The following is a 26214-nucleotide window of genomic DNA, read 5'->3' as shown; positions in this document are numbered from 1 at the left end:
GTTTCACCTCTGCTGACAGTTAGTAAGTATCAATGGCTGACTGAAGAAATGGACCACAGGAGATGATGATACAGCACCTTTCTTGCAGACACCTGATGCACTTCATAGCATGTATATCGTATTATATATAGCCCTTCCTATCTCTTGTGGACCAGAAAGCCAGAATTTCCAGCCTTATTTGTACATGAAAACTTTTTTTAGGAAATTAAAATCCTAAAAGGTTAAATGGCTTTTTCAAATCTCGCAAAATTCTAGTAACTTTCTGACTTAGAAATAGACACCCTCCAATGAGTACCCTAAAAGACTCTGAGCAAGAGGAAGCATTAAAGACAGACCCAGGAGGCAGAATGCAACAGAGAGGGGTGAGGGTGTGGAAAAGATGCCACAATGAGAGACAACATAGAGGAAAAAAGATTTAGTGACCTTGAAGCTGGCTATGGGCTGAATGTTTGTGTCATCCCCCAAATCCATATGTTGAAATCCTTACCCCCAAATGTGATGGCATTAGATAGTGAGGCTTTGGGGAGGTCAGTAGGTCATGAGGGTTCAGTCCTCATGAATGAGATTAGTGCCCTTATGAAAGAGACCCCACAGAGCTCTCGCGCCCCTTCCACCATGTGAGGACACAGTGCGAAAGCATCAGCTGTGAACCGGGAAGAGGCCCCTCACCCAACCGTAGTGGGGCCCTGGTCTCAGACTTCCAGCCTCCAGAACTGTGAGTGATAAGCTTCTGTTGTTTATAAGCCACCCAGTCTGAGGTATTTTGTTACAGCAGCCCAGACTGAATAGGACAAGGTCACACGTTTTGATTTCAACTTGTGAGTGACCCATGTGCTTGGGATCCTGCCCCAGCTCCAGGCTGAGACGCTCCACAATCAGGCATGAGGGGTGACCAGAATTCTCACCCAGGGCAAGCTGGAAGGCAAACACAGGGCACAGGGCTGGAGAGAGGGCATCTTGAGGAAGGTGAGAGAGAGAAGAGGTCAAGCTGGAGGTTGAAAATTTCCCATTTATCTGCCTAAAGGTATCTCTCCTACCTACTGGGAGAATCCTTTCTAAGCAAGGATGATCCTTCTGGAAACCAATAAGGCTCTCCTGGTCCATTAATGTGAATATGGTCCCACCGACCAGGTCAGCCCCTCCTCCCTCTGGGCCTTGTCCTTAAATAGCAACAACTATTAAGACCTTCAAACTGAGAGCAACAGGTCTGAACCCCCCTCTTTCAAATTCATCTGAGAAGCTTTCAAAAGAGGTGTCCTTGACAGGTCCTAAGGAAAAAGCAGGCCATCAAAGGAGGGTGGTCTTCACCACAATCAAAGTGACCACCTCATTCACGTCTGCTCACTGAGTTAAGGTCACCATGGGCAAACTGGAGGTCTCACTGAATCCATCTTGCAGAAAGTTCAGTCTTTCTCAAGTCACAAAATGAAACTCTTCCAGCCTCAAGAACTTGGACTTACACATGCAGAGGCCGGTCTAGGCCTGAAAGTCACTCACGCAAACGCAGGAATTGTGGCAATCCTGACACGGGTCCGAACGGACATGCCCACCAGACAGTAGCCCAGCTCTCTCCCCCACTCTTCACGCGCGCAGTCTGGGCGGAGGGCGGTGAAGAGCCCTTCCAGGGCAGTACTTACTGCGGTGAGACAGGGGGCTGCTGAGGACAGCATGTGGCAACAGGCTTCCCGGGGCTCCACTCGTGGTACAGCGCATGAAGCCGTCCTCACAGTAGCTGCGAAGAAAAATCACGGCCCCGCTTTACGAGAGCAGCATCACCTCCCGCTCGCTCTCTGGGCTCCCGGTCCCATGACGCGTCGGAAACGTAGCTTGCTACGGCCACCAGTGGCCACCGTGTCGCTAAACCCGATGGAACTGCTCTCAGTTCTTTTCCTACTTGATTCCCTTCAGTGTTACTCATCATTATTGTCTACTCCATTCTTCCAGAAAATCTTTTTTAAATTTCTCCTGGTTTTCCTCCTGGTTGCCGGTTACTCCTCCTCGGCCTCACTATACTCACCCTCGTCTGCTGGGGCCATCCTAGGGTCTCTGCTTCTCACACCATGTGTCACCCACAGCCCAGCTCCCACCCCCGAGATGACTCACACATTCACGCCGGCAGCTCGCATCTCCCCTTCGAAACCCAGAACCCATCTACTCAAATGCCCGTGAGATGGGATTGCCACGTTGGGTGTCTCACAGGCACTTCGAACTCAGTAGGTCCAAAACTGAACGCATGACCCCCCACCAAGCGAGTCATCCAGGGCTCTGAGTCATTGCATGGCACCTCCGTCCACCTCGTGTCAACACCCAGGGATCAGCCCCGACACCGTCTTCTCCCCACCTCCTACGTCTCACCCATCACCAAGCACCTGGGCTTTACCTCCTAAACATCTCTGGAATTCATATCCACTTCTCTATCTCCACTGCCATGAGCTGCCATCACCTCTCACCTGGACAATGAGAAAGCTTTCTGATGCCCCAGCACCTTGCCTCTCTCCAACACGCACTCCTCTTGGCAGCCCAAGCATCTTTCCAAAACCTAAATCTGATTATTCCACATCCCTGCTTGGAATTCTTCAGTAGCTCCCCCTTCTAGGCATTAGGATAAAGATCAAATCCCTACCATGGCCTCCCAGGCCCCACACTGTCTGACCTCTCCAGTCACCAATCCCATGGCTGTCTTTTAATCTGAAAGGTATATTGCTCCCTTCAAACACAGGGCTTTGCATACACCGTTTTCTCTGATCTAATGTCACTTCTGCCCAACACACACACACACACACACACACACACACACACACACACACACACCCTTCTTTGTCCCCAAACCATTTCAAGCTTTCATAGACCACATACTTCTCTTCCTAGAACTTACCACACATGTACGTTTACCTGTATTTGAGGTTTTTTTGGTTACCGTCTCTCTCTTCTGACCCAAGAGGCCAGAAGCCATGACTGCTCTTGCTCACCACTGTATCCCCAGCACCCAGCATAAGGCTTTGCATAAAGCACACAATAATTTTTAAAATGTTTCTTTTATTCCGTCCCTCTAATCCCAACCCCTTCCCCTTTCATGGGCAACTATCTTCTTGGTATCTATTTCCTAAATGGCCCCCTATGATCCTCACACCCTGGTGGTCACACCTTTGTGTAATCTCCTCCTACATTGTACTGAGGTTGGTCTGTGTGACCAACAGTACATGGAAACAGTGACCTAGCATGTCACTTAAGATTAGGTTATACAAGACTGTGGCTTCCCTCTTTGGGCTCTCTCTAGGATTATCCAGTCTGGAGGAACTGTGTCATGAGCAGCCACATGGAAAGGTCCCCATGGCAAGGAACCGAAGCCTCCTGCCAACGGCTGTGTGAATGAGCTGGGAATGGACTCTCCAGCCCCAGTCAAGCCTCCAGATGCCCACGGGCCTGCCCAACAGCTTGACCGTGACCTTGTGAGGGAACCTGAGACAAACCACCCAGCTGAGCTGCTCCCAGATACTGACCTTCAGAAACCATGTGAGGTTATAAATGCTTATTGTTTTAATCTGTTAAATTTGGGGGGTGATTTTTTCATGCAACAACAGATAATACAATCTTATTCTGCTTAATGTATGCCTGCCTGAGTATATTCTTATGAAACACATGATTGTTTCGCGTGCATGTTTGATGTATTTAAACAGTATTATCTCATACATCCCACTGTGTTTTGCTTCTTTCATTCATTGCCATGTATGGAAGATTCGTCCTTGTTAATACACGTCCTACTTCTCTGGCGCTTCTGAGGCTGCACGATGCTCTGCAGTGTGCGTCCACTGCATTTTACCACTCGCCCTCCCCGTGATACCCACAGATTGTCATCTACTCCTGTCACCAACATGGCTGTGATTAATATTTTCCTACATGCACCCTTAAGAACCTGTGCAAGAACCACGAACCGAACCAAGGGAATATCAGGTCTGAATATCTAATCTGCATGTACCATGCCAATTGCTCTCCCAGGTGCAACTGACCTTGGGTTTGAATGGATCAATGCCCTTCAAGATTAAAAAAAGGCCATGGGGTCGGAGAGGGGAATGGTAGGTGGATCATGTGAGCCCTGGGAGGCCAGAGTAGGGATTTCATCTTTATCCTAAGGCCCAGTGAGGGAAGGTATTGAAGGATTCTGAGCAAAGATGGGACATAATCAGACTTAGGTTTTAGAAAGATACTGGAAGTTTCTTCCATCTATGTCCTGCCAGCAGCAAATCAGGGGCCCAGGTCCCACATCCCTGGCATTATCCAGATTTCAAATTTTTTCAGTCTAATAGATAGGAAGTAATATGCATTGTTTTAATTTGCATTTCTCTGATTACAAAGATTCTGAGCATGTTTAATGTGGCTACTGTTCGATCAAACTTTGTTGAAGGAACAAGAGATCAGCCCTTCTCTCTCTGTGGGTACATGCAGAACTTATGCCTTCTGGTATTTTAAATAACCCTTGATTTAAAAACTATCCTTCCCCAAATGTCATGTTCTATCTGTCATTTGGACATGACTCAAAAGCTCAATTTTGTTTAAAAAAAAAACAGAGGTAGGTTAAAAAATCAACTCCTGCCCAGAGCCTGGCCTGCAGTAGTTGAAGCACTCTACTGTGATGGCTTTTTGATGGCCGAACAAAAAGCCATCATTCCAGGCCATGTGTGTTTACACCTTCCTACCACTCTGTCATGGGCATCACCAGCATTCACCCAGCTGGGCTCATTCTTTAGTGTGTTGTCTAACACATGAAATTCTACAGCCACGGATAAGCCCTGAGTTCCCTCTGGCTCACATGCTCCATGAAATCTTAGTTTCTAAATGAAGTAGAGAAACAGAGTGGTCCATAGTGTTTGGCCCTGGTGACCGAGAGAGATGGAAAGATGAGATCGCTGATGTGCAGGCTCTGAGAAGAGCCTGAAGCCAGGGCCATGCCCCAGCCCTGTTCACCTGGGAGCTCCTTCCTATACCCTATCTCTCACCTTCCTTGTGCCTCTAAACTGGTAAAAATAACCAGGGACACTTACTCCCCTCCAAGTCAACACAGCCTCCTACTTTCTGGCTTCTTCCCTTACCATACTAGTGAAACATGGGGGCCACTATGACCTTCTGATCACCAAATTCAACAGCTTATTCTTCACGTAATATAAAGAGTTCAACAGTCCCTAGGTCTAGTCACTGCCTAGATGATCTGGCAAAGTGATAATCCCTCTAAGCCTCAAATTCCTCAGTTAAAAAGCAAGCTCTGGCTGACTAACTGTGATTTTAAGGTCCCAGAGAGAAATACCTTGAAAACTTTAGCCAGACAACTGTAGTAAAACAACCACTGGGCTACAGCCAAAAGTTCAAACCAACAGAAGATATCATTCCCCTGTTTCTTTTACTTCCATGATATGACCTTGTCCTGGTTCTGCTCTTTGGGCTGGCTCTTTTTTTTTTTTTTTTTTTTTTTTTTTTGGCCTCTCTCATAAGATCCTCTTTCTCTTCTTCTGGCCCTCTGTACATTCCTCCAAATTCTAGACTCAGTTCTCTTTTTCGCTCTTCAGTCCACTCCCCTCAGCAAGCCCAGCTATTCCTATGCCTGACACTGTCACCTTCATACAAATCTTTTTCTCCAGACTCAATCCCTCCCCCAAGTTCCAAACGCATAACTCCGGCTGTTGATTCCATTCATTTACCAAGATGCCCTCTTGGTAACTCAAAGTCATCAAGGTCAAAGCCAAACTCACCTCTTTCCTCTTCCTACAAAGCGCCCTCTTGTTCTTGACATCACCGTCCCCTCAAGCATTCAAGTTCAAAACCCTGGGGCCATCTCGAACAAACCTCCTGCTCCCAAACACCCTCCCAGGTTGTTTGCTTCCTGATATCCCTGCCTCTGTCCCCACTTCTGTCCCCAGTCTCCATTTATACCGCCACTGCCTGCCCAGGGCACCTTGTGGCCAGGCTGTGTCAACATCTTCCCACAACTGAGCTCCCTGCCTTCATATTTCATGCAGCTTCCAGAACTCACTCCTTGAAGCTACATTTTGATCCTATTTGCTCTGTGCTCAAACCTTTCAAGGTCCCACTGCCTTGGAAGCACCAGTCCTCACCTTCCATCTCGACTTCCATCTCGTCTTATCTTTCCTTCACACAGCATGTTTCCACCGAGGATTGTCCTTGGTGCTTGCTGAGTACTCCTTTTACGTTTTAGCACCAGGGCCCCTCCTACAAAAGCCCCCCTCCCATTATTCCACCCCACCCCTGCTCTTAGTATCCTCCTCAAACTCAAAAGCCACCTCTCGCATTGAGTCTCCCCCAGCTCCTCCTGAATGGAAGCAATCCTTCCTGTTCCAAATGAGTAGGGGGTTTGTGTCTCTGATATGCTCTGTCTACCAAATATTATAGCTATTTTATCTCAGTAAATATTGGTTGTACTACTTTTTGGCAGAACTATGTTAGGTGTTGGGGATCAGGGCCCAGCGTACATTCTCTACTCTTGAAGAGGTCACAGCCTACAGGAATATATAAAACATTTCACTGTAATCCAGGTCCAATGGCCATAACTGTTTTCATGTAAGTGTAAACAATCTGCTCTGGGTACATGCAATTGGAAGGGGCTGCAAATTAATCTCCAGAATGATGAGAAAAAGCTTCATACCAAATGCAATGAGCAGACTTTGTCTGGATCTTGATTTGAATGAACCGGTTATAAAAAGACATTTTGAGACAATTAGGAAAAAGTGAATATGGAATAAATGTTAGGTGTTATTAGGGAATTGTTAATGTTTAGGTTAATAATGGAATTATGGTTAGGTTTATTTTTTTAAGTGCTTATCTATAAAAATACATACTGAAGTATTTTCAGATGTAACAATATAATATCTGAGGTTTTCTATAAATTATTCCAGACAAGTAGGGGAGGAGGGAAGAGATAAAATAAGAATGACAAGTGCTGGTAATCACTGAAGCCAAGATGGATGCATTAGGGCTCCTTACACTATTCTCTCTCTTTTACGTAATTGAAATTTTCCACAATCAGGACATTTTAACTGTTCTCCCAGGCAGACTGTCAGCTTCTCCGGGGCCCACACTGTCTGGTTCATCTTTAGGCCACCAGTCTCTAGCCAGTACCCGGCACTGAGTTTTTCAGGGTCATGCACGATAGTGAGTCAGGATAGCAATGCACCACTGAGGCGATGCTTCTGGGGTGTATATTCTTCTGGTTCAATTGCTTCTGCCTGAGACCCTGACAGGAGGCTGAAGGGGAGCAGGACAGGGAAAGCTCCCACATCCTGTTCTAAAAAAGGCAAACCGAGACCCAGAGCAGGAAAATGGGGTCTAACATGTAATCGTTGGCAATAAAGCTCAAGGATTCCGACTTCCAGCCTGGAGTGTTAGTTCCCTGCAAAGGAAGGAAGTCAGAAGACCTGGGTGACGCCCCAGCTCTGCTCTGACTTGCTGTCGTCCTCTGCACGAGTCACTTCCCTTCTTGAGTCTCAGGTATCCATCTGTGACATGAAGGACTTGGAGAACCATTTTTGCTTTCTCCTGGCCCTGCCGCCTGCACTTACCACATGGTGTGATGGTCTGAGAAGATGTCTTCGGGCTGGAAGATCTCACCATCATAGTAACAGGGGCACTGGGCCTTGGGCACGCAGTCTCCCCTCTCATCCAGGTAGAGCCCTGGTGGGCAGAAGCAGCCCTCCAAGCAGACCTCGTTGCATTCCTCGTCCGGGTGGGACAGGGAGCGGCAGGTCAGGTTGCAGGGGGTCCCACACTGCAGGTACACCTGGCCCTGTGGGCAGCTCAGTGCTGCGAGAGAGGGAGAGGGAAACATTAAGATAACAAGGACCATGGTTTAGGGCTTGGGGTGCCACCCCTTACAGGTTTAACCCCCCCCCCCCCAATTATATCTGTATGGTCACTGCCTTCCTTTCCCACTATGAGCAAAAGTGTATTTCTATGCTCGCAAATGTCTGCTATAGTCAGGGATGCCCGCGTTGTCTCTGCCTAACCAGTGGGATCAGCTCAGTTGTCTCTGAATTCTCAAAACCTAGTAGAAATCCTGGTGGAAAGCGAACCTGTGACTGTTAACAAGAACTGGGCATGATAAGCAAGGGTAGTTCTCCCGTGATCGTAATAACAACAATGGCAACCATTAATCGAGCACCTACTGAACCTCGTGCTCTTCACGCAGGTTTTATGCTTTTTATGCTTCTCTCAGTGAGTTAGATCTCATAACCCCCTTTCTACAGGTAAGAAAACTGACACTTAAGCTAAGGAATTTGTGAGGGTCATGCCTCACAGAAAGAAGCAGAGGCAGGATTCAAACCTAGCTTCCTATGACCCGAAAGCTCTTACCCATTATACTCTTAAAAAAAAAAAAAAGGGCCCTCAGGAACCATGCTGTTGAAAACATGCCCGTCACAAAGAGCAGGGACACTCATACCTCCCCCAGCAAAGCAGGCAGCATCCAACTACCCACGGCCCTCACTCTCCCTGGCCTCCCACGTGGGAACGGCACAACACACAAAAGCTGACAGGAAGTGCGACAACGTGGCAGAGCAGCCCGGAGAGGGAATCCATACCCCGAATTCCTGGATTCAAGCCCCCGTTCTGCCACTAGTGAGTGATGTGACTTTGAGCAGTTTCCTCCCTGGAATACAATAACACTACCCACCTAGGTGTGTGCAAAGGTTGTGAGCTAACATGTTGAGAGCGATGCCTAGCATGCGGTTACTACATTCCGATGACTGGGGAAACACGGCCCCAGCTCAGTAGGCTCCAGGTGAGAGGGGTGTTCCAGACAAAGGTTTGGGCCTAAGGAGAACTTGCCCTCCTGGATTCTGGCTGACACATAACCCACTTTCTGTGCTCACAGAAGTCTCGTGAGTACCCCGATGGTGAAACGTTTTTACTGGGAGGTGTGAAAAGCAAAATGCTTTCCTGTTGCTGACCAGCTGTTATCTGAGAAATGAGAACCTCACTCTGGGGACAATACATTACATTTCTACAATGCATTTCTACAGTGAAACCCACTGACAGTGCATTTCAGAGACACTGTGAAAGGAAACCCTGCCATAAACCTCAGAAATAGGGGCAGAGGTCCTCTCGAGAGCCCCTGCAGCCCTCCCCTCCTGCATCTGCTCCGGGCTTGGTATCTGGGGGGTGGAAGGGGCTCTCTAACCATATTAGACATGAACCAGAAGAGGAGTTGGGTCACAGGATAAATATTTAGAGAGAGGATTAAGATGTGGCACATTGGGCAACAGAGATGGAAAACCCCTTCAATCCATTGAATCCGCAGTGATGAGGGCACATTTCACCCACTAAGGAGCAGCTGGACCTAAGAGCTTTTACTCTCTGACAGACTGTCTCCGGAGCTGGCTCGGAGCCACGTTAAACTTTTCCTGTGGCCTTCTTCCCCAGAAGAAGTAATGCACATCTCAGTTTAACAGATGCTTAGTGTGCTCCCACCAGGTGCCAGGAGCTGTGCTAAGCATAGGGATGCAGAGATGGTGAGACTTGGTCCCTGGCTTCAAGGAGCCCATAGCCTTGCCTTCCCAAAGGGAACAACCAATTTACAAGAAAAATATTTGTGTGTGTCTCCCGAATCTCCTCACAGCATCCCACAAAGTAGCTACGTGATGGGTCCATGCTCCATGAGTGTCCCCGGTTGATGTGACCTCTTCTGAATGGAGTCAATGGTTTAGGGAGCTCTGTTCATTTCTTAGGAAGGAAAATGAGAAATAGAATGAAACCAGGAGTCCTGCCCGCCCTCCTTGGGCTCACAGGAACAACCCAAGGCCATCCGGCTGGCCTTTTCTCTGGTTCGCCTTCACTCAAAGCCATAGAGACAGATCCCTTTTGTCCTTAAAAGTCTCTGGGGAAAGCTCCTTCCAACGCCCCACACTTTCTGCTGTATCTTAAAGCCTCAGGAGTCAGAACTTTAACCCAGTCTCAGTCCCTGATGCTGCTGTGTCAGCCCATTTCCTCTTGTTCTCTTCTCAGTGAAGGTTAAGAACAGCTGCTCCTAGGAGATTAAAATATATTTTGGTAAGCCCTCAGCACTCTGAGAGAACATCCCAAACTAGGAAATCCTTAGGTTCTATAGCACATTGATAATGCACAGTTTCTAATGTTGGTGGACAAGCACAGCAGATTCATTAAACAATGTGTCATTTAGCTCTCATTACTTTCCCTAACTTCTAAAAAGCAAGCACTGACGAGGACCTGAAGTCTGGAAGGATGAAGTAAAGGGCTCAAGGTCACATACCTAGAAAGTCACAGGCAAATAGCCAACAAGCTCTCAGCCTTAGTTCTTCCAGCTGCTAACTCATGACTCTCTCTGTCATCCCAGAGCTGAGAGGGACGGAGGACACAACTGAATGGATCTATATGTTCGTTCCCTTTTATCCTTACTTTTGTCGCTGCTTTTTTTTTTTTTGAGATTGCTCAGACTAGAAACATAAGTAGGCCTAATAAATGCCAAATAGTGACACTTCTAGAGCCCCCGTACCTGAAATTCTCTTCCAATACATGATATTAAGTCCTTTTAACATTTCTCATAGCTCCTATTTTCCTGCTTCTGTCAGGACCACCAATATCTTAGTCTCCAAACACATCTACCTCGCCTGAAAAGCCAGAATATCCACTATACCCTATCCTCCCGGAGGACCTTCCTCACAACTGCACATCACTGCTACTATTTCCTCATCAGAAACAACTCTTTTCTGCCAAGAAAGTGGCCTTTAAGAGGCAGTCAGGTACACCACCTCCAGAAGCCTTCCTTGGTTGCCCCTGCCTTGATCTGATTATCCTTTCCCTCGGTGCGATAGGCACCTAGTAGGGAAGCCGTTTCCATCTGTGCCTCAAAAAGGAAGATTCTGGCTCTATATCACTGCCATTGCCTGACCACACTGGGCACTCAGTAAATGTCCCCAGAGCAATGACAATAACAACAAAAAGTAAACACAATCCAGCCACTCTGAACAGAGCGTGGGGCAGATTCCAATTCTGGTGCCAGGGACCTAACAGGGCTCCGAAGTCAGCTGGGAGTAACGATATCATTCATTTGATATACTTTATATAACGCTGTACAATGCCCGTTATTTGGGCCAGGAGTCCACCAACTTGTTGGACTGTTAGCCTGAAGTTAAGAGCAAAAGATTGGTGCGTGCATTTCGCGTTGCTTTCACCAGCCCTTCTGGGGGCGCAAGGATCCGCTCACTTCACCGTCTGGCTGTACATGAAGCCAACACTAGGTGGCAGTAGCCACGGGAACGCTCTGCTTGGCACTGACACCTAGGTTCTAACCCTCCAGGTAAGGGGGTCCTATTTGCCCTCCTGGAAAAGGCCAGAGTAGCCAGACCGTCCTATGGGTGAGCCAGTCCCCGCCCCCCGCCCCGCACCGTGTCCTGCTGGGAGATGAGAGGGAAAGTGGCAAATAAACCATTCCCAAAACCCATGCTTGTCAGATGCCCTGGGCCTGTCTCCCAGTGCAAGAATGCACGGGCAGTGCTTTGCAAAGGACAGGTGCGTGAGATTGCGTGCATCCGCAGCAGATTCAGTCGGGTCGCGTGGAGGCGGCGGCGGGCAGGGAGGGCACCCACCACAGAAGCTGGGCTCCCGCCACGCGATGTGCACGCCCTTCCGGGCACAGGCGTCGGCGTAGTTGGCCACCGCGTCGCACAAGCAGTCCTTGCCGTTGGAGCAGGAGCAGACATCGTAGTGACAGTTCTGCAGGTAGGGCAGCGGGGCCACTGCGTGGTGGCAGGCTTCGAATTTGGAGGACGTCAGAAGAGCGCAAGCCTCCTCCGCGAACTTGGCTGTGGGGGGAAAAGGGGGAGAGCCGGCGAGCTGGGCTTGGCTCGGGCCCCGCCACAGCCTGGGTGCTGTGACCCCAGGGGCCAATGTCTGGCTCCTACTCTGAAACTCCCTTTCTAGATTCTCCCTCGGTAGCATATGCTGCAAAAACAACTTGTCTTGGCTGTGGGAATCATTGTGATTTATCTTCCACAGCCAATGTACTTTCCTAATAACATTTGGCTTAAATACATAATAATAAGCCTCATTTCCAGAGCGCACCCACTGACAGAAGGGAGCAATAGTTCCAGGATGCATTACATCTGCAAACGGCCACCTCAGTGCATTTATCTGAAGATATTTTAATTCTGAGTTTGGATGGCTGCTGCTCCAGCAGACTGAGCAAGAAGGGCCAGAGGCAGGAACTATGCACTATTCTTTTCTTTCCCAGGCTTTGGCCCACGGAGGGGTGCTCAAGAAAGCAACTTTGAAGACTAAATGACCCAGATGCAGATAATCAAATGCTGGTGGTAAAAACCAAGCGCGCGCCCCCCCTCCCTTAAGGGTGGGCGCGCTGTCGCGTGGAGTGCGCTGGAACGTGGGAGACCTCAGGGCTGCCCCGCCAGTGCTCCCCACCCTCCCCCCACCGCCACATACTCAGGCGCGGGTTGAGTTGGCACGGGTCGCCGTGCTGCCGCTGCAGGTCCTCACAGTCCCCGCGCAGCTTCCAGGCGTTCCCAAAGCGCTCCACCAGGGGCTCCACCAGCCCCGCGGCGGTGCGGAAGTCGTCGCCCTTGTTGCCGTTGTAGTTCCCACACAGGCCGCACGTCTTCCCCGCGTACACTGGGGACAGCTGCGGGGAGAGCGGGCCACCTTGGAGCCGCTGCCGCCAGAGCAGCCACAGCTTCCTTTTGCTAGTGAGACGGTTTTTAATCAGAAAAGTTCACTGGGTGAAAAATGAATATGAATTTAATAAACCACCGCTAAGCCCCAGGCTGCGGAAGAAAGAAAAAAGCTAACTGAAGTATCGTTTACCATCAGCTCCATCATGGCTCTTAAATCATTAGAGTCAGAGACCTGTTGTGCTGGAAGAGGTTTTAGAGATTATCCAGCCATTTTTGATGGTGACTCTGAGTCCCAGAGAGGGAAAGAGACTTGCCTGAGGTCACAGAGCTGGGACTAGTAGCCAGTTTGAGCAAGCCCCAGCAAGTGTGCTCTCTGTCACCCTGGCAGGTCTGAGCAGATTCCCCCGGACCAGTGACCCCTGACACCCGTGGGAATCCAGTGCAAAGTCAACAATCCTTTCCTGAATATTCACATCAGTCACACACATGGGTGAAGCAGGCTGTCGGTTATGATCCAAGTCCTCACAGAGTTCACCTTCGGTGACAAAGAACACCTTCCTAACTCTCTATATTTAACTCAGCCTCTGAGCATCATTGAGGAGACAAGGCCAGGAGCCAAGAGAACTCTAGGGGGTGTGATTGGGGGAGGTGGGGTTAGCGAGGACTCTGGGGCAGTCTGCCAGAGGTGACCAGAGGGGTCCTGGGGTCAAACTCCAGGCCATCGGCATGTGTCATTCTCCATCCTTCAGAGCCCAAAGTACACCCTTGGGGACAACTTAGGGAGCCACGCCTCCTGTCTCCACACAGCACAGCTGGGGGCATTTGCTGGCTTCTATGGCTAGTGCTCTGGTTAAAAGTTGGAGCGGGGCTGAGGCCCCAGGGCCCTGCTGCCTGCTGTGCATGTAATGAATATCGCCTGGTGACTTCTCTGTGTTCTGAGACCCTCAGTGCTTGGCCTGGGGGTCTCAGCTGACCCCATGCAGCTTCCAGCTCTGACTCAACAAGATGCAAGACGAACAATCAACTGAAAGGTTCTGGATCCATATAAAATGTTCCCAAGTAAATATTGTTAATGAGAAAGAAGATGGAGTAAAGTTTCCTTGTTTATCTTGCAAATATCACCTGAGCTGGCCAGGCCCTTCCCCGACCTCCCTATTTAAAATGTAACCCTTCCCAATCCTGGCACTTCCTGTCCCCTTCACTGCTTCATTTATCTCCCGGGGATTTATCACCTTCTAATATATGGTATAATTTACTTGTTGGGTTGGCTTATTGTCTGTCTTCCCCTATTAGAATTTAAATTAAATGAGGTGAGGATTCTGTTTGGTTTCGCTGTTGTAACCTCAGCCTCTTCAATGGTGCCCGTGGACACTCAATGAGGATGTGTTGAAGAAATGAATAGCTGAACAAATAACTAAACGAATTTGTGAATGAATGAGGCTCTCTTTTGGACACAGGCTGAAATGTAGTGGCAACAGTCAAGGCCAGCTCTGAAGAAAGCAGCAAAATTGGTGGTGCCTCTTCCCCCTCACCCACGTCTCAGCATCCTCTCTCCACCCCCTCCCCCCAGGCCTGCCTTTGCTACCATCCCCCACTCTCTAAAATGATAGGTATCTTTTTCCATCCTCTCATGTTATCTCAGGGGTCAGCTTGCCCAGTATAGATGAGTGGGTGTACCCATGGAGGCCAGGCCACGTCAGGCCACCAGCCCTACACTATCCCATCAGGGACTTAGGGAACATGCTTGCTAGTTGAAATAAATCTCAGATCAGTGACACTTCTGACAAAGCGAAGACTGTCAGGGGGTCCTTTCTACACTGCCCTACCTAAGGCTGAGCTGGGCCCTACATCCCAGCCAGCAGAGCCCCGCTGCCTGGACTGCCCAGCCCTTAGGGACAGCATGTCCCCCGGGGAAAGGAGAGCAGGCAGCCCCCACAGCACCTCGCCAGCCTCCTCGCAGGGTGAGTGCACTCAGCCTGCCCCTCCCAGTGTCCTGCCTCCCACTAGCGTCCTCCACTGAGCTGCCCCCACAAACCTCAGGGATCAGCACAGTGATGCCCCTGCCTCCTGACCCATCCACAAACGCTTCCCGTCCTCCTCCAGACCAAAACACAGAGCACATTCCCACAGCCGCGAGGTCATCTGCTTCTGTCCTGAATCTTGACCAATGAAGTCTTCTTCTTGTTAGCTAAATGGACTAAAACCCACCCCTAAAGACAACCCCGCGTCCCATTCCCACAAAAAGAAGTCTTCCTGTCTCTTCTCAAAAGAGATACAAAGAGCAGAGAAACCTGAGAAGGACAGCCACCCAGATGTTGTGGGCCTGCTGATGGAGGGAAGAAATCGCACTAATCAGGAGTACCCTCTCTCGGACGAGGGAGGTTCCTGAGAACGTGGAATGGCTAATGGGGGCGGGGGGACACCTCCCTTGAAGACCAGCATACGGGAGGTGACATTGGAGACCCGAGTTCCAGTCTTCACTCTGTAACCAACTGGCTAAGAGACTTGAGGCAAGTCACTTTCTTGCTCTAAAAATTATGGATCTTTATTTCCAACTCTAGATGAGAGGTTAACAAGAAAATCTCCTCATGCTCCATGGTCTGTGGTCATTAGGTTAACTTTTTTATAAAAGAAAAATGGTAGTTAATTTGGAACTTTCTCAGGGACTTTAAAACAAGAGGAGGAACATGACGTCATAAGGATAGAGGAAATCGGGGTCTCATGAGGGACACCCCAGACGCCCATCACAGATTACACCAAAAACGCTGTGAAACATGGGACCCAGGGACACAGGAAGGGACCCTCTGGGGATCCTAGGAAGAATCTAGGGCGGCGATTCTCAAAGGGTGGTCTTGGGACACATAGGGGTTTCTGAGGCCCTTTCAAGGGGTCCTGCAAGGCCAAAGCTATTTTCATAATATTTGTGTTATTTGGCTTTCTCCCTTTCATTCTCGTACAAGTGTGCAGTGCAATTTTCCAGAGGCTACATGACATAGAAGATTGCAAAAGACTGGATGCAGAAATGGATGTGAGGCTCCAGCAATCTTCTATTAAGCCAGCCATCATAGAAATTTGCAGACTTGTAAACCAATGGTGTTTTTCTCAATACTTATTTTTGTTTTGGAAAACAGTTATTTTTCAAAAATAAGTGGGTGAATTACTGTTATTTCTAAATGGATTATAAATATATGTATTTAAATTCATAAATACATGCATTTAAATGTCTCTGGTTTAATAGTTAATCTGGTAAAGATCTATAGCTATAACCTTCATAAGAGATTTGAGAGCTTCAATAATTTTTAAGAGTGCGAAGGCACCTGAGGACCAAAAAGTGAGAAGCACCGACCGGTCCAGCGGGAAGGACGCCACCAGGAAGCCGTTCCAGCTCTGCCACCAGTCGGTGCTCAGTGCGGAGCGCGTCTCCCAGCCCCTCTGACCCATGGTCTTTGTAAAACAGCAGTGACAATACCTGCTAGGGAAATTTCCAGAGAAAAACGTATCTGGAAGCCTTGAGAACAGACGCTCACTCTCTGGCGTGACTCCAGGACCACGGAGAATAAGGGGAGTGGCCGGAGACGGCAGGGGCCCCCAGCCCAGGGGAGAGATCCGGTGGTTCCCAGTGTGACCCTTACCAGGCAGCGGGACAGTTTCGTCCCTTAGGAGTGCACGACACAGTGTTGGCTGTGAGTTCCAACCTGATTCTTCCCATGCTGCCCACAGTGGGCACCCCAGAGACACCCCTGCTCCCAGGCCTGTTGCAGCCAGGAGGCTGAGCAGCAAATCTGGCCTTCCCAGCCCCTCGGGAGCCCACCTCCTTTAGAGGCCCCAGGGGTGCCAGAGCGCCAGACATGAGAACCCGTGGGGCAAACGAGGAGAGCCCAGACAGCCAGCACCAGTCTCTCGCAAACAAGAGGGGCCTGTTCCTCGCTCTGCAGGCATGGGCGCGGGGAGAAAGGAATCCTCCCGCACACAAAGCCACTCTGCCTGGAGCACAAGGGGTACTCTGTAAGACCAGACTGCAGGAAGGCAGTGCTCAGGAGGGGCCTACCTTCACCAGCAGCCTCCCTCGGCCATCCCAGTCCACCTGCAGGTCCTCCCCATAGCTGAGGCGCACGGAGGCCATCACGGTGTGCTGGATGCGGAGGTCACCTAGAACCGGGCAGGGGCAGGGTTTAGGCTGAGATGGGGAGAAGGCAGAGTGGTGGTAGGCAGATGTATTGTGGAGAGAGATTGGGTGTCTCACAAAGCACTGTGTCAATTAAGGCAATCAGTTGTGGGGAAGATGGAGATGTCCATGAACCTTAAGGGAGTCTCAGGAGGAAGGGTGATCAGGATGGGTATAAGACAAATAAGGTTCTCCTAGAAGGTGCCTCCATATTCCTGCTGCAGCCTGCCATTCCCCGCACTGCCACAAGAGGACAGAAGAGGCTTGTGCGTTCCTAGCTTGGGACAATGCCCTGCACAAAGCTTCCAGGCTGAGTTAGTCCTCAAGCCTGAACCATGCTGTCTGCAAAGCTGATACAGCAATTCTCGCTGAAGTTGAGGTAGGAGGCATACTTCCTGCCCTGGAGAAATGTATCATCTCAAGGGGAGATGCGCACAACCTGAAACATGCACGGACTGGCCCAGGCTCACCCAATATGTGCAATGCCAGGATAATGGACTATGGGGCGGCCAGTGGTCAGTCATGAAGAAGAGGAAAGGGGTCTGAGAGCCACTCTGAGGGTGAAGGCTGAGATTATGCTGTGCAAAATGGCACTGCGCAGCCTGTCAAAGTCGCTGGACAGGTAGGTTTTCCCCACAGGTCACAGGGTCAATCACCTGGCTTGTCGCATGACATCCTGGGGTCTGACTCATCACCAGCCATACACCCCCAACCTCTCGGCATCAGCCTCTGACCCTTTTCCATCCCAAAGTAAAACCAGAACCACCATGCCCAGCCCTTAACTCGCCCCTTTAGCACAAGACAAGTGAAAATCCTCTTGGTTCTCTCTTCCCCTCCATGCTTTCTCCCGGGCCTGGGCATTTTCCTCATCTCCAGTGTCCGGCCATCTTCCTCCACTTGTCCTCTTCCTCCGGGAAGCTTTCCTTTCTCACAGAAATGCATGCCCAGGATACCCAGCCTGCCCTCCAAAAATGGCGCTCCCCCACATTTCTATAGAAGAGGCGGCAGTGAGCACCGTTGAGGGTTGGGCACTGTGGGTGAGCTGGGCCAGCCGAGCCTGTTGGGGGAGGAGGGACTCACCTTGCAGGAGGGGGACCTGGATGTCCTGGCCGTCCACGGCGACCCCTCCCCCATGCTTCAGCTTCACGAGGCTGCTGTGCGGGCTGGGCAGGCGGACAGTGACTGAGCGCGTGCAAACAGCATCGGGGTCATCAGCACACTGCCAAGAGGGGCAGGCAGAGTAATGTCACCATACCTCTGCCATCCCAGGACCCATTGACTCAGAGAGAGAGAGACCCCGTCCACGGGCAGCCTCTGGCCTTTTCACATGGAACTCCATTCCCACAGACTGACCTCTGCAATGGGGCCCCCTGGAGTTGTGCAACGAGAAGGCCCCATGCCCAGCTCTCCCTGCTCCCCGGCTTCACGTGGCTCCCATGCCCTTTCCCATCCTGGTCTGGTTCCTTTTATAAGGAACTGCAAGCCTCTGGCTTGTCTTGCTCCTTGAGCTTATTCTTCCAAAGCGAATCAGAGACTTTGATCCTCAGGGGGAGCCCTATGCACTCTACCTGTCCTCACCTTGGCCTTGTTCTCTAGAGAGAGAAGTATACACGTGAATGCAGCAGCTCAGTGGAGATGGACCACCTGGTCCCATCCCATCAAGCTGCCTCCTGACGCAGCACCTGGCAGAGCTCACCTGCACAGTCTCTATGACAATGGAGAAGGAGTGGTCCTGGCAGTCGCGGGCCAGCTGGTACTGGCAGACCCCACTGAAGGTGAAGTACCTGTCATCAAAGCTCTTGAAGTGGGATTGTCCTGTGACAAGACACTCTCCTGCAGGGCACAGAGGAAGGAGGAAGAACAGGAGGAGTGGAGTGGCAGAGATGGAAGCCTGCACCTAAAAATGAGTTCTACAAAAAAACTAAGTCAAGCCCCCTTCCTAAAACTGTTTGCTCATTCATTTCAACCCCATTTTATCAAGGCGGCAACTAAGGGAAGTGACAGAGCCACACTGTAGTCAGTGGCAGAGCTGGGACCAGAATCTGCAGCTCCTGGCTCTTAATTCACCACGGTTCCCAGTTCCTCCCCACAGCTGCTCCCAAGGGTTCTGGCTCCACTGGGGCCCATTGCCCGGAGCCTGCAGAGTGCTGGGCCCAGGGAGAGGCCCTTCTTTGCAAAGGCATTGTAGGGGCTCCAGGACGCGGCCCCATCTGGGAGAGTGCCTGAGGGCAAGGAGGCCGAAAGGCCAACCTGGAGGGCTGATGAGGGAGGGGTGAGGTGTGGTCCTCTCCAGCTCCACAGTGCAGAACCTCATCCTCACCCCCTCAGCTGAAGGGCAGCTCTAAGGCCACCTCCTGGGCAAGTCCACACTGTGACTTCAGTCACACCAGTGAGGGGCCAGGAGGCCATCTGCTTGCTTACGATCTCACCACTGCCTGAGCCAGCTCCTCAGCCCAAGCTGACACATCTTTGGGTGGGCACAAGGACTCCCCTTCATCACCCTGCAACTCAGAGCTCTCAATTCACACATTCTCCACCCTCAACCAACAGCTACTCCATTCTCCCCCAGGCCCCGAGCTGCTGACCCAGTGCACCTTGAACCAGGGATCACCCATCCTGGAAAGCATCCATGCAGAGGAGTCTCTACTGTTGTCTCCAGTAACCCCACCACATACACACACTGGCCCCACCCCAGTTTAGGGCAACCCCATCTCCAAGGCCCACAACAGATCCACTGGAACTGAAGCAGGCATTTCGGGTCCTTCTCAACCTCCCTTTATGTACTTCCTCTCATCTTTGCCCTCTACTCTATAGCAAAATATAGACACACACCATGGCCATTCCACAAAGTAGGGAGCCCTCATTCCCCAGCTAGACACCCCTGACCTCCCAACAGCAGAGACTCGTCCTCCATCTCACTAATCTAGTCTAAACCTGAAGTTTCCCCAAAGAGGGTCCTATAGCCAGTCCTACCTGGGCCCATCTCCAGAGGCTGGTGATGGGCCCTGTCACACAGTCAGGGGGTCCCCAAACGGCACAGGGAGATTCCAGCTGCCCATCTGTCATGGGCAAGGTTCACAGGCACCCACTGCCTGCCACCTCGTACCCATATTTGCATAGAAAGTCACAGTCAGGGGCCAGATCACAAAGCTTGGGACCCAGGAGTGGCCCTCTGGTATGTGTTGGAGACAGAGGTCAGGGTACATAGCCCAGGTTATGATAAGTGTCCCTCTACCTAGTCCCCAGGACAGCTGACCCCTTCCAGGACAGCATAGGTCAGAAGGGCATACTCAGCCCAGAAGAAATAAGGAGAAAGTAGGGAGGCCCAAAACCATTCTCAACAGCATCATCTTCTACAAGAAGAAATATGTATTTGGTCTTCGTCCCTGGTTCCTGACCCAGAGCTTCTAAAACCCTTGAAATAGCCCAGGTGATAGGAGCATATGAAATCACCTTTAGTGGATCCCTACAGAGCTTCAGAGACCAAAGCATGATTAGAGGGTTGGAACTTTCAACCCACCCCCAGCCTCTGGAGAGGGGAAAGGCGCTGGAGATTGATTTAATAATCAGACATGCCTACATAATAAAACCTTCATAAAAACAACAGGGTTCGGAGTGCTTCCAGGTTGGTGAACAAATCTACGTGCAGGAAGGTGACACGCCCCAACCCCGCAGAGACAGAAGCCCCTGCCCTCAGGACCCTTCTTGACCTCGCCCTATATACCTCTGCTTCTGGCTGCTACTCTGTATCCTGTATAGTGTCCTTTGTAATAAACTGGTAACAGTAAGTCAAGTGTTTGCCTGACTTCTGTGAGCCATTCTGGAAATTACTGACCTTGAGGAAGGTATTGTGGGAATCCCCAAGGTGTAGCCAAATCAGACAGAAGTGGGTACGCTGAGGACGCTGTGCTTGTACTAGCAGTCCTGGGGGACCAAGCCCTTAACCTGCGGGGTCTGCGAGCGCTCGGAATAGTTAGTGTCAGAACTGAATTGAATGATAGGACACTAAGTTGGTGTCCAGAAAGTCACACACAGCAGGTGTCAGAAGTGCTGTGAATAGAAGTAAAGAGATTATGCCTTCCCACTGCATTGTCCCTGAAGGGGCAAGAGTTAAAGGTCACTGTTCTTGGAAGTCAGAGCAGAACAGGCAATGAGGAAGGGGCCAGTTGATCATGAATATGCTGGAATCCCAAATCCACTGATGCCACGGGAAAGCTTTTTTTAAATGGCTATTATTTCTCAGAAACCACCGTAATTCTGCAAACAGCGATATGGTCCTTCGTGTCAAAAGTCTTGACCCTGTTACAGTAAAATCGTTGGAAATTTTCCCCCCAACTTTCTGTGTTTTCTCAAGAGCACTCTTATCTGAGTAAGAAATTGGACTTCCGTTATCTTCAACAATGCCCAGGAAAAAAGGGTCAATGAGAAAATGTGCAAACATTCGAAAGCAAAACTTTCAGGGCTAGAATCTAATCTTCTGATCTGATTTCCTGCTCTGGCCCCTACTGATTTGTGTTCCAAAATTTCTCAGGAATCAGAACTCTAAACATTTCATTTAGCTTATCTCCTTGGTACAATCGAAGGAGAGAGCTGTAAGCACAGGCACAGGAAACCCAGGGACCCGGACGGGTCAGCTGCTAGGTAGCAGTTGGCCCTGGGAGCTGGAACGTCAGCCAGAACAGTGGGCCACAGGGCAACACTCACCCATCCTCTACCCAGGGACCATGCAGGACATTCCCAAGTCAATTGGTCAATCAGCAAAAGGCAGCCATCAGCCAACGGCTGGCCCACCACCAGACAGAGAAGATGGGCGATACAAGCTTGGTGACTGAGTAAAAAGCAGGTGATTCTTACAAGAGCAATAAAAAGTAAAACATCCAGAAGTTAAAGCAGATTCACTCTGTGAACAAAGATGCTCCTTCAGTTAAAAAAATCTCTCCTCTGATGAAACACATTATCACTTCTAAATAAACCCTTTTGTTTGCAATAAGAGAGCTTCCATGGGCTGCTCTGCTCAGCTCATTTGCTTCCATTTTTTTCCAGACAGCTTCAGGAATATCAGCCTATAGACCTTTAGCAAAGCGACTCAGACTTCCTCCCATTGTAAATATTCACCAAAGCCTGCCTCTAAATGACAATCACATAATCTCGACCAAATGTGCAAGGTGCATTTCGAAGTGCTCTGTGGGTACCATCTCATTTACTACTCCCCTGAGCTGGTCATTTTTAGCCCTAGTTTGCAAATGCAGAAACTGAAGCACAGAGAAAAATTTGCCCAAGGCCCCAAAGGATTAAGACAAGGATTTTCACATGGGCAACTGTCTGGCTCCAAAGCCCAATGCACTTGACACTACCCAAAACTGCCTCATGGGTCAACTCCTGCAGTTTCTCATAAAGCCTGATTTTGCAAAAGCCAAGCCTGATGTCATTCTGGCCCAGGGCACATGTGGGCAGCTGGGTCTGGATTTGGAGGCTGAGCAGAGGAAAGCTTTGGCTATGAATGGTGATGTGCTGGCCTGGCCTGAAGGAGGTGTGAGTCCAGACACCTCAACCTGGGCTGGGTCAGGCCACAGGAGACCTTCCATGGTGCCTAGAAATGCTCTTACTGGAGAGGCATCAGCCCTGCTTTACTCTGTTTTTGTTAGCCAAGAAAAAGTTTATCTTCCTTCCTGGAGGCTTTCAAAACAGGCAGCTTGAATTCCAAGGTTGAATGACAGGGCTATGCTAGAATGCATTAGAAATTACCCCAAACCAAATGAGTAACAAGCGTACCAAGGCCCTTCCCCTCCAGACCAGGCATGTCCAGGGGCCTCCCACACTGCCAAGCCCAAGGTAGGCTTGGCTCTGTCTCACCCTCCAGCCTAGCCTGCCCCAGCCACATCCTATCTCACACCACCCCTCTCCATTCCAGGCTCCTTTGGGCATGGACCTGACCTTGCTTGACAAAATAGCTGTGGCTGTGAGGATGAAAAAAATGAACATTTATTGAGTGTTTGCTGTGTGTCAAGTCACAACAGCTTCCCTGGGATGAAGCTGCTGCTGCTATCATCCCTATTTTACAGATTAGGAAACTGAGGCTACAAATGGTTAAGCAGTTTGCCAAAAGTCACCCAGCTAGGGAGTGGCGGAAGTGGAATTTCAGCCAGGCTGTCTGGGTCCGCAGCCTGTGCCCCCAGCTCCAGTGCTATGCTGCTTCCTTTCCATGCTCATAGGATTTGAGCCGCAGATGGAAAGCCCTCCATTCATATCTGACCAGCTCCAGAAGAGTCTCTTCCACACTCTTCCATCGGGAGTTTGAATTTCCATAACCAGAGCCCTATTTGTTTAAGGAAAAGTCCCTACTAACAGGCACGCCTCTTCCTCAATAACCTGACCAAACATTTATGGTTCAATGGGAACTAAATTAGCAGAGCTTTTCTGGGCAGTATGTTTTGCAGAAGGAAAGAGGGCCTCAGGACTACCAAAAGGGAAGCCTTCAGGCTATGGGGAAACCACAATCGTGCCTGGGGCTGCCCTAATTCCTAACTGGAAGAGAGGTGTGAGTGAGCAAAGAAGATCTAAAGAGCACGTCACAGAAGCTCCAGCCCCTTCCCATGTAGACCGATGCTAGCCTGGGCAATTTTTTCTCCCTCGCACTCCCTATACTCAATGCCGTCTGTGCTGGGCAGCTTCTAAGATGCCCCCACCATGATGCCTACCTACTGTATTCATGTCTTTCTGTGATCCTCGCACCTTAAGTGTAGACTGGACATGTCGACTTGTTTCTGGTAAACATAGTGCAGCAGAAGTGATGGATGTCACTTTGGACACTGGGGTTTTGAAAGACAGTGGCTTCTGTCTTGTCTCCCTCACTCTCTCTGACATCGCTTATGCTAGGGGAAGCCAGCTGTCATGTCATGAGGCAGCCCCAGGGAGGGATCCACACCGTGAGGGGCCAATGCCTGCCAACCATCATGTGGTTCAAAGTGATCCCCTCATCCCCAGCGAAGCCTTCAGATGAAACTACATCTGCGTAACTTCAATAACTTCACTGCAACTTCATTAGAGACCTGGGGCCAGAGGCACCCAGCTATACCACACCTTGACATGCAGAAACTCTGATGTAATAAATATATGTTGTTTGCTAAGTTTGGGGTAATATGTTACACAGCAATAGACAATTAGTACACCCCCATCTTAGTCCAGAGGTTCAAAACCCAGCTATTTCTAAGACTCCCAACTTCAGCTCCTCCGGGGACTGTGGAGAAGCCCCAGCCTGCTCTTTGCTTCGCTAATAGAGCCGAGTGATCCTTCCCATCAGAAGCTCTACCAGCCAGTATCACACTGCGGGCATAAGACAGCCCCCACTGCCAGCCGAATCATGGCACAGTATAGAAATATGCCTGTGTGCTGTAGGGAGAACCAGATTGAAACGCAACAACCCGGGAAACTCCAGAACTAAAAGAGAGGGTCAGAGCCAAGGCTTTGACTATGCAGAGCAATAGCTTAGCGGTGGTGCTGGCGAAATATCAAACCACGCAGTGGACTTCAGCCTTGGAACTGGTTAACCTCCCATCGAGGCTTCAGGGAAGTTTCTTGCACCTTCAGCTATTTGCTAATTTTTGAATTGAAGATCAAGGGATTGTATTGTCTGTCCCAGACCAAGCATTCCAACATGTACACAGTGGGTGTTCAAATAATTGCTGGATGGATGGATGGATGGATGGATGGATGGATGGATGGAAAAAAGGAAGGTTAGACAGTTGGATGGGTGGATGGAAGACACTCCCTATAGAAAGTGATTGTTAAGAATTCCTAATCTGTGGGGGGATCGTTTTATGAACTATATAGATGTCTAACCAATGTACTGTATACTTGAAACTAATTAAAATAAATAAATTTAAAAAAAAAAAGAATTCCTAATCTGGTAGTCAATCTAACAAAACATAATAAGCCGAATTGCTAATTCCATCTATCGTGGCTCATAGATCTTATACAATAAATCCTTAATATTTAGATATTACAAGTCTCTTCACAGGTCAATTGCAGCAACCTCCTATGTCTTTCTAAGGGCTCCTTAAGTCCTTCACTGGGTGTGATTATGTTAAATTGGAACATCAATGTCACAAGAGCAATCTTTTGTCCTTCGTACTTCCTTCGGGAATTGCACAGAAGGCAAACTGGTTGGCCATCCTTGGGCCACACTAATTGACCTAACCCTAGTGCTCATTTTCTATCTAGCTCCAGAATTTCCCCAGTATAGCAGGTACTGGGTAAGGTTCTAAGTGACCCTAAATCCATAGACCCCAAATATGATCCCAGGTATTCAAGCTCAAACCCCTACTAGCCCACCAAAGCCAATGTGGCCTCTTGGGGCCACGGGGAAGGAAGCCTGTTTTCTGGCTATTTGTCTTGCAATTTTTTATTGCACTCCACAAACACGGGGACCCACAAAGTAGTATTTACCATGTGGGCTGAGGCTGAACTTGTCTTTTAGTGTGGGGCCTCTTCTGAGCTCATAAAGGATGGCAAGGGATCCCCTTGCAAATGAATGAATTAAGGACTAGGAGTAACCAGGAGCAACAGAAGGACAAAGTAGAACTCGGCCAATTGTGAATTTGAGTCTATCTCTGTTGCTGAGCAGCTGTGTGACCCAGGGCAAGTTATTTAACCTCTCTGGGTCTGTTTCCTCTTTTGTAAAATGAGAATAAATTGTACCTGCCTGATAGGTTGTTGTGAGGAGGTAATACATGTAGAGAGTTTAGCACAGTGCCTAACACATAGCAAACATCACATGAGTGACCACAAAGGGAGAAAGTCATCAGGAGAAGAACTAGGGTCCTTGAGGGATGAGGTAGAAGGGAGCTGCTAATGGGCAAAGTTTACACTAAATAGAATAGAGTTTGGGGCTAAACAGAAGAGAAGCAAAGGACAGAGATTATTGGACAAGTTTTCCTAAATAGATTTTCCACAGTGGGGGCAGGGTAAGAGGAACAACGACTTTTCTAGCTCTTGGAGGAGGCCAAGACCTTCATATCGGGCATTCCAGAAAATTCCAGAGATTCTCACTTCAAGCTTAAACAATTACCAGGCCTTTCTTCCTCCTAATTCTCTGAAGAATGTTCATCATCCTTGTTGGGTCGATCATGACCTTACAGTTTTTATAGTTCATTTACACTTAATCCTTTGAGCAAACAGGCGGTGAGAAAAGAACAATAAAACCTTATCCAGGTGTGTTCTTCCCTTTCAGCTACTACAGGACTTCCCTCTGCTGATTCATGAGTGGGTTAGCACAGCTGGTATCTGCGACCGGAACTGTGGTGGGGGCTTGCATCCAGTTTGTGCAAAAGGCTGCCTTCCCCCTGCCTGCATGTGTGGCCCTCTGGGTCTAGCAAGGGGAGCGCACTGCTCCTTTCAGAGAAGGCA

General features: G+C 49.5%; 1 protein-coding gene across 4 annotated transcripts in view; it reads right to left on the bottom strand.

Annotated features, from left to right (window-relative positions):
- Positions 1-26214, bottom strand: part of VWF (von Willebrand factor) — a 123704-nt gene that overhangs the window by 67727 nt on the left and 29763 nt on the right. For all 4 annotated transcript variants that reach the window (XM_016162761.2, XM_016162763.2, XM_016162762.2 and 1 more), the window contains exons 11-17: positions 18506-18642; positions 17890-18028; positions 16693-16793; positions 12457-12652; positions 11607-11822; positions 7566-7806; positions 1638-1732 (exon numbers count right to left, since the gene is read on the bottom strand). In XM_016162761.2, the coding sequence (XP_016018247.2) occupies positions 1638-1732; positions 7566-7806; positions 11607-11822; positions 12457-12652; positions 16693-16793; positions 17890-18028; positions 18506-18642 (1125 nt within the window). The remainder of the gene's footprint in view (positions 1-1637; positions 1733-7565; positions 7807-11606; positions 11823-12456; positions 12653-16692; positions 16794-17889; positions 18029-18505; positions 18643-26214) is intronic.

Source organism: Rousettus aegyptiacus, unplaced genomic scaffold (genome assembly GCF_014176215.1).
Source record: "Rousettus aegyptiacus isolate mRouAeg1 unplaced genomic scaffold, mRouAeg1.p scaffold_m13_p_2, whole genome shotgun sequence".
Taxonomy (NCBI): domain Eukaryota; kingdom Metazoa; phylum Chordata; class Mammalia; order Chiroptera; family Pteropodidae; genus Rousettus; species Rousettus aegyptiacus.
This window is presented reverse-complemented; position numbering and strand designations above follow the sequence as displayed.